This window comes from Lepeophtheirus salmonis, chromosome 2 (genome assembly GCF_016086655.4).
Source record: "Lepeophtheirus salmonis chromosome 2, UVic_Lsal_1.4, whole genome shotgun sequence".
In the NCBI taxonomy this organism is placed as follows: domain Eukaryota; kingdom Metazoa; phylum Arthropoda; class Copepoda; order Siphonostomatoida; family Caligidae; genus Lepeophtheirus; species Lepeophtheirus salmonis.
The window spans coordinates 23,014,312-23,022,076 of NC_052132.2; the positions used below are offsets into that span (position 1 = coordinate 23,014,312).

A 7,765-nucleotide genomic window follows, 5' to 3' on the forward strand; every position below is an offset into this window, starting at 1 on the left:
AGAATAAAAATGATATTATCTTATTTTACAACGTTCGAAAAAAAGTTGGGATTGAAAATCAATAAATCAAAGACTTCAATTTTCCCGATTGGCTTATGTTATTTGGGAAAAGGATTGAAAATTTCAAATTATTCTACCTAAGAAATGATAACTGTTTTAGGCATTAAATGGGTGTGTTCTGGTCCCTCAGAATTAAATTGGTTCGAACTTAAAAAAACGAAAATCAATAATTTATCAAAGGCTGGCGCAATTTTAACATTAAAAAAAGAATAGACCTTTATAACACTTTTGTTATTCCAAATGTTATTATATAAGGCTATTTCTTTACCAATATCAGTAGAGGATGCCATATTGGAGGATTTTTTTGGTTTTTTATTAGTTTAAACCTGAAGGGTCTGGAGGAAAAAAACGTTAATATAATTACAGCGATAATTCTATTCGGCGTGTCATCAAAAATGAAGAAAGTACTCCTAAAGTTAGGTCAATCTTTATTCAATGTTAAGAGCTTCCTAGCAAAGAATATAACTGTAGAAGAACCTGTGGTTGCGGAGGATACCTGTTTTATTTTAATTTCGGCGGTGGCAAGATATGGTGCGTTCGAATTGAAACTCTCTATGAAAATTGAGAGTGCTTGGGACTAGGCATCGGATATCATTCATCAAACACATCAAGACATTTTCGGACTAAGTAGAAAATACTCAAACTTTTTAGAAAGATTTTTAAATCACTTATAATATACGAGTAAAAATAGGTAACATTTATGATTATATTTTATTAATTGTAAACATTAAGTTTATAAAAAAGTATTCAAAGTTTAGATTAATAAAAAATACATTGTGATGAATCTTGTGATGTTTGCATGTGTTTACATATGATTTTACTATTTACATATTGAAATTAAAAAATCAAAAAAATATTTGAAGAGAGCATTCAGTATCTGGTTAAACTTTTCATCATAATAATTAAGTGGTCTAATCAAAATACAACTTGTATAATTAACACCCTTTTAAAAATCATTTTAAGTGTTTTTAGAACAACAGCTGTACCTTGTATTGTTATTATTTTCAATATTATATCATGTTTCTCATTGATGTTCATAAGTGCTAAGGTTATTATTTAGTTGCATTCTGAAACCTTAGGCTTCACGTTTTCCAAGACGAAGCATATCATCTGAATTTCGTTTTCCTAATCGAAGGACATCATTAAATGCAGGGCTAATGCTTAAGCGTGTTCTTTTTCCTAGCCATGCAGGTACACCAAGTGTGAGAGATCGTTTACCTAATCGAAGCATATCGTCATTCCCGTATCTTTTACCCAATCTCAGAACATCATCAACCAGGGCTGGTCGTTTTCCAAGTCTCAACATATCATCACTACGCTTCGTTGTCTCTGGGATACGTTTGCCAAGTCGTAGAAATTTGTCCAAATTATTACTCCGCTTTCCGAGTCGTAGAATGTTATCAATAGAAGGACCTCTTCCAAGTCTTATCATGTCTGGGCTATTTCTTTTACCTGTTGATAAATCATTGTCAATTATATTATTTTTAAAATTATATTCAAACATACCCAATCGAATAACATCGTTCAATGGGGATCTACCTAGACGTAAAAATTCATCCCGTTTCCTTAAGCGTAGCACATCAGACATTGGGTCTCTTTTCCCTAGTCGAAGAACGTCGTTAAATGCTTCATTTTTCTTACGAAGCATAACGACATCATGTTCTTGAATCTCATTTTCTCGATCAGTGACGGGAATGGGCTCATTGATAATAAGGTCATTTGTTACCATGTCTTCATACTAAATATATAAATGGAATATCACTATAAAATCCTCACTCATACGTTTATATCAGAGTACCTCTATCATACAACAAGCCTCGTAAAACTCTGTATTGCAGAATTGTGCACAGTCCTCAAAACATACTTGTTGGCACGAAGCTTCCTCTCCCGATATAACCGTCAATGTTGCTATTAATTAAATAGATATAATTTAAAAAAAGTAAAATATTGATATTTTCATATTCGTTAGACTTTTAAGTTTCTATATTTTTTTTTCAATGTTAAACAAAATTGATTTCTATATTAAGAAGCGTGACTACTAATAGATCTCTACACATATAAGCATATGTCGTGTTATGCTTTAAAAGCAGATGGCTGAAAGTGAAAAGGGTTGTGCAAATATTTTTCTTTTGGCTATTTTTTATTCAAAATAGTAGTATAAAAAGGTTTCTTTTAAAAGGCAGATTTACACAATATTCGTATCTTATTGAATCAATACTTCTTTTGATATTTTGAAAATGATAATTTTTTAATCATAAATTGATTTATATGATATTAGGAATATGTATATCTTGTTTGGAAATTATGGGCTTTGGATACATAGGTTTTAAAATATTGTGTGCTCCTGGTAGAATTTGGGTGTGTTTGAGGTGGAATGGTGGTTTTTATTTGCAATTCTAATTAAAAAATGATTAAATAATCAGAACACTATTTAATAAAATTTTAACCTTCATTTCTGCCCGATGTCTCGAGAAACACAGAAAAACAAGATTTTTTTTGAGCCACTGAAATAAAGATTATGTACATTTTTTTTGCTTCCGAGGCAATAATGATTGCTGCTAATTTGAAAAACTTTATTCGTAATGTCAGTTTCGTGGAAAGACCTCTATATCTAAAGAGGAGTGCTCCAAGTTATTGGAGGGGACAGGGCCCATCACAACGGTGTTTTTTTTTGTTTTTTTGCAGGTTGAGGTGATATAATTATTAATTTATTCTTGGAATTTATTAATGAGCATTTCTTGTTTGTAAAAACCAAAATTAGATAGTTTTTAAAGAAAAAAATTAAAATTAATTTAACATTTAAGTTAGAATCCTCAGTAGTCACAAATCGGTATGTAGAGCTCAATTATTAATACACAATTGTTAAGCAGACAGATTTAGAATTCAGTCACAATTCTGCCATTTCAATAATGTAAAATTCAAAACATGATCATATTCATATGGGATTTGGAGGGGGTATAAATATCGTTTTAAGGGGGAAACCCGCCTTCTAGAGCTCTCTGCAGTGACAACCATGAGCTTTGTTAACTTTCGTCGTGGGGTGGGAGGCTTAAGCCCCTCTGCCCCCCCCCCAAAGAGCTACAGACACCAACAATTACAATACTGTATAGTAAGATGAATAAATAATAACTAATAATCCAGCATTCCTGTTAGAAAAACGCATTTACATGAACTTATGCTGAGCTTGAAATTTATATTAGGGGGAGCCAAGAGTTTGATTTTTTTTTGGTAGGAGGGACAAATAAGTTTTATTTACATATTAATTAAATAATATCTAAGTTTATATGTAGGGGCATTTCTATCTTTCATCGTTGGGGGGGAGAGGGCTAAGCTGCAAAAACTATCAAGGCCCTAATATAATTACTTATATGAATAGGTTTGTTATAAGGGGCACTGTTTATATGCAATTTTGAGTAACGGGTAGAAGGATTGGTGTCCCTGGCCTATGGACATCATCATGCTCTAAATTCAGACCTAATTATATGTACATAGGTGATCAAAATGGTTAGTCTAAATAATGACTACCACTTAATCTATGCATTCAACGTTTTCTTAATACTAAAAGAAGGAACGTAAATTAATGACTAATTACCTAAATATACATAATTTGGTATAATTTATGTCATATGTCATATACAATATATATACAAGATATGACAGGCCTACATGATAATGACAATAAGGTTTAGTTGAAAGTAACCATTAATTTTCTCATGTTTATATTTTAATATAATTTATAAAGAAAAAAAAGAATTTTTCATTTATATTACAATGTGTGGGAAATCTCTCATCTTTCTAATGACAAATTGTTTTAAACTAATATAACTTTAAGTTACTCACCAAATAAAAGAAGAGTTTTACTCATCATGGCTCTTATCAACGACAAATAACGAATTAATCTATAAAAACTGAAAATTATTAATTGTGTTAGTACATTTTATCAGCGTCATGTTCAAAGGTATTTTTCTTTTTCCTCAAATAAATTGATTTGATAAATGTTTATATTATTTCAAGAGCAACAAATACATAAACTATAATTACATTTGACCATACTTACATTCTGAATGAAGATGTTACTAAATAAATTTCTTGTCTATTCACTATAAAACAATATTTATTTTTTCAGAAGTCATTAGAGGTACACATTTTACAATGCATTAATACCCATTTTGTTAGGACATCGTCTTTTATATCAGTTTTTCGGAGAGCTTGACTGTAGAAAGCCTTTTTTCTCGCACCTTTAAAAAAAGCTTCCGTAAAAATGGTGCGTGATTCTTTGTATTAATCTTTTTTTTTTCCTTCATTGCAAAAGAAAAGGAAAGGTTACATTCATAGAAACATCATATTTTCTTTAATTGTAATCTATTTAATAGAAAAATTGATTTGAAAGATAATTTGAGGTCAACCCCAACATTTTTGGTCCAGTCCTGCAAAATGTATATTGATAATCTTAATTTATATTTCAGTTTTTGGTACAAGTAAAATTGATTTGTAATTTGGAACCCAAATCCTACTGAAAAATAATAGGACCTTAACACGTTCAATAATTAGTTATTAGATGTATCCTATTTAGCAAAGGTAGAAACTGAGACTTGACTTGAGCTCAAGTCCATATTTTGTAGACTTGTGACTCGGCTGGATCACATAATCAAATACTCGAGACTTGACTTTAATTCAAAATTCTTTTATTTTTTTACAGGATATAAATTAGTCTTTAAAGTATCTTTATTTTCTGAAGATGGGAACTTGACTTGTTGATAATTAAATTTCAAGGACATGGACTTGTGAACAAAAACTCGAGACTTAACTTGGAATTGCAATATAAGGACTTTTTACTACCTTTTCTATTTAACAAAACATTTTTTCACTCGCGTTTCTTCTTGGCTAAAGTTAATTAGTGGGGAGATAATCGGCGACCGTGCGACCCCTCAACTGCTATACAAATATAAGCATAATTTAAACCTTATTCTACATAAACAACAGAATCATGACAACATCCCAGAGTATTATGCCTAACAATTTTTTATTTTAAATGTGAAATTAAAAAAAAAAAAAGTATAACTCCCGTAAGCAATTGAGGGTTAGAAAGTTCACCATCAATTTGTTTCCAGTTTGTTGGTGAACTTTTGGCCTCTCCAATTACCAGATCTGAACCCCTGGATTATAGTATCTGTTGGCAAATTAAGTCTTAGACCAGTATAATCTGAGAACTAAATGTTGAGGCCTGAGTTGGGTTGGCATGTCAGAGTCCTACATCAAAAGCACCCACAGCAAATTTCTCCACTGCCTGGGAGTGTTTATTGCTGCCCACGGTGGTCAACTTCAAGATTAATGATACTTAATACCATTATTATAAATTATATTAACCAAATTGTTTTGGATATTAAATCTACCTATACAAAATTGTACATCATTGTTTAATTTGTTCATTTTAGTTTCAAAATTTATGCACAACCCACTAATGTTCTGATATGTAATATTCCATCTGTGCTGAAATAAACTGTTCTATAAGGTGGCAAGAAGAAAAAAAAGATAAAATCAATATCTCACTAAAAAGAAAGATTCGGGTGGAGAGATAAGAGAGGTTTAATTCATTCTTTTACATCTATAAAATTATATAACAAAATTTAACATATAATGGTTTTTAGTTACTTTAATGCTTATAACGTTCTAAAAACGATTCACGTGTTATATTCATTATCATAAATTGCATTGTTATATTTACTTCTACAACCAAAACCACTGGTTTAGTTAAACTATTGGTTGTATAAATGGTGTAAAACCCATAAATAATTGAACTCCCCTAATATTTTAATAAGTAAACAATTCAAGTAGCATAATTTGAAGATTAATAATGTTATATTGAAGGCATCACTCCTCTAGAAACCATTATTTGTGAAAAGACATTTATATGAATAAATTAAACCTCTCATATAGGTTATAAAGCACATTCAATCCTGAAATTATTCTGCACAAGTTGGTTTTTTATTAAGATGGAGCCTTAGATTAATTGTTTGTTTTTTGTTTGATTAATACAACTAATGGTTTAATTAAACTTTTTTTTCTAAAGAGAGATATTGATTTGATCTTGTCCTGATAGATCATAGCAAAACAACTAGATTCATATACGTAAAATTTTGCTAGTACGTTTATTTTTTACTTAGATAAATAAAAATGTGTCAATTTTGATGACCAGTTATATGATCTTTTTTCTAAGATTAAATACCTATATAGCCAAACTTTATAAAATAATAATATATATATATATTAATAAAAAATAACTAATTAAAATTTATTAGGAAGTAATTTCATAAAAAAACATTTGAGACCAAAAGTAACGACGGTCTTTACAGTTTTACTAGATGGTCTTACTATTAATTAGTAATATTACATTGTAACACATTTTCTTAGACTGAATAATTTAGTAACAGATCGAAAGTTTTCATTTCTTTAAATAAAAAAGAACGCTTTGACATGTTCAGTCCTTTTCTAAAAAGAAGAAAGAAAAAAAAAAAAGAGTGGAATAACTGGCACCCTAATATATTTAGATTATTTCCTTTAAAATTTATAATTTTTACACTGAAAAAATGATTTAATATAGGCAATATATAGAAATAGCATAAATTATAAGTATAATTTGTGTCCAGTTATAAACAAATAGATACTCATTCTGATTTACCACTTATTTAATTTTTGGAACCTTTAAAATCTTTTTATTAATATCAAAAAGCACAATTAAACATAATTGGAAAGGACATAAGTGAATAAAATAACCTCAGCTTTAATTGTTTTAAACTAAAACAATTCAATCCAGGAACCAATTACTCAAATGTAAAGGGATATTTAATGGGAGACACATACATAAAATCCTTATTCCTCAAATTAACGTATTATTTCAAGATGTTTCGAGGGGAAAAGTTGTATATTTTGTAATTAAAGTCAATTTATATCTTTTCAAAATCTATTATTAAAGTATTTTAAATCTCTTAAACTAAATTTTTCTCTACGGCACATATTTTTCCCCGAAATCATCTTTTTTTTCATTTATTTTGCCTGTGTTTCAAAAGTAGAAGACTTTTGTACTTATTTAATGTTATTTTTATACAACTATTCAAAAGTATAATTTTTTAAAATGAATTCCTCATTTTAATGTATCCTTTTTGATCTACAATTATTTTTTAAATTTTAATTAAGACCAGAAAATACACTTTTTTAGCGTTTAATTTTGACAACGAATAAATATTATACAAAATGACTAGAATAGCCAAACTCTACTCTTGATGAAGGTTATATCCTGAGATGATATAGTCTATAGTTTTCTTTTTACATGCTCTCCCAGGCGTCATTTTATAATTTCATGTAGTTTTATGAGAGACAATTGGCACATGATAAAAGTCGACTTGAATATGAAATATAGTTTCTTAATTGGACAAAAAACCAAAATATTTCCTTAAAAAACCAAAATTTCAAATCTCAAAATATCTTTTGTAAAAAAGCAAGATCAAAAATATCTTAATTAAAAGAACCTTTTGCCAAAAATCAATAGTGCTTTATTTTTAAATATATTTAATTTCAAAATTTTATCTCATACAATAACCAAGTGTCCTCTTTTTAGAAATCAAAATTTGGTCACCAAATATACAGGGTAGGGATTTAAATCCAGAGAATTTAAGACTAAGGTACATTACAATTTATTTTCCTCAAT

The 7,765-nt window shown here is 29.0% G+C and overlaps 1 protein-coding gene across 2 annotated transcripts; it reads right to left on the reverse strand.

The window, feature by feature from the left end:
* Window positions 1-748: 748 nt before the first annotated feature.
* Window positions 749-4,239, reverse strand: FMRFa (FMRFamide propeptide). 2 transcript variants are annotated; one of them, XM_040728052.2, is made up of 5 exons: window positions 4,118-4,239; window positions 3,901-3,968; window positions 1,859-1,968; window positions 1,567-1,798; window positions 749-1,512 (listed from the first exon to the last, which is right to left on the reverse strand). In XM_040728052.2, exons 2-5 carry the CDS (start codon window positions 3,926-3,928, stop codon window positions 1,136-1,138), a joined length of 747 nt encoding a protein of 248 aa, XP_040583986.1. In that variant the 5' UTR covers window positions 3,929-3,968; window positions 4,118-4,239; the 3' UTR covers window positions 749-1,135. The 2 variants fall into 2 exon arrangements, with proteins under 2 accessions (XP_040583986.1, XP_040583988.1); XM_040728054.2 differs by having other exon boundaries at window positions 3,901-3,959; window positions 4,118-4,227.
* Window positions 4,240-7,765: the final 3,526 nt, after the last annotated feature.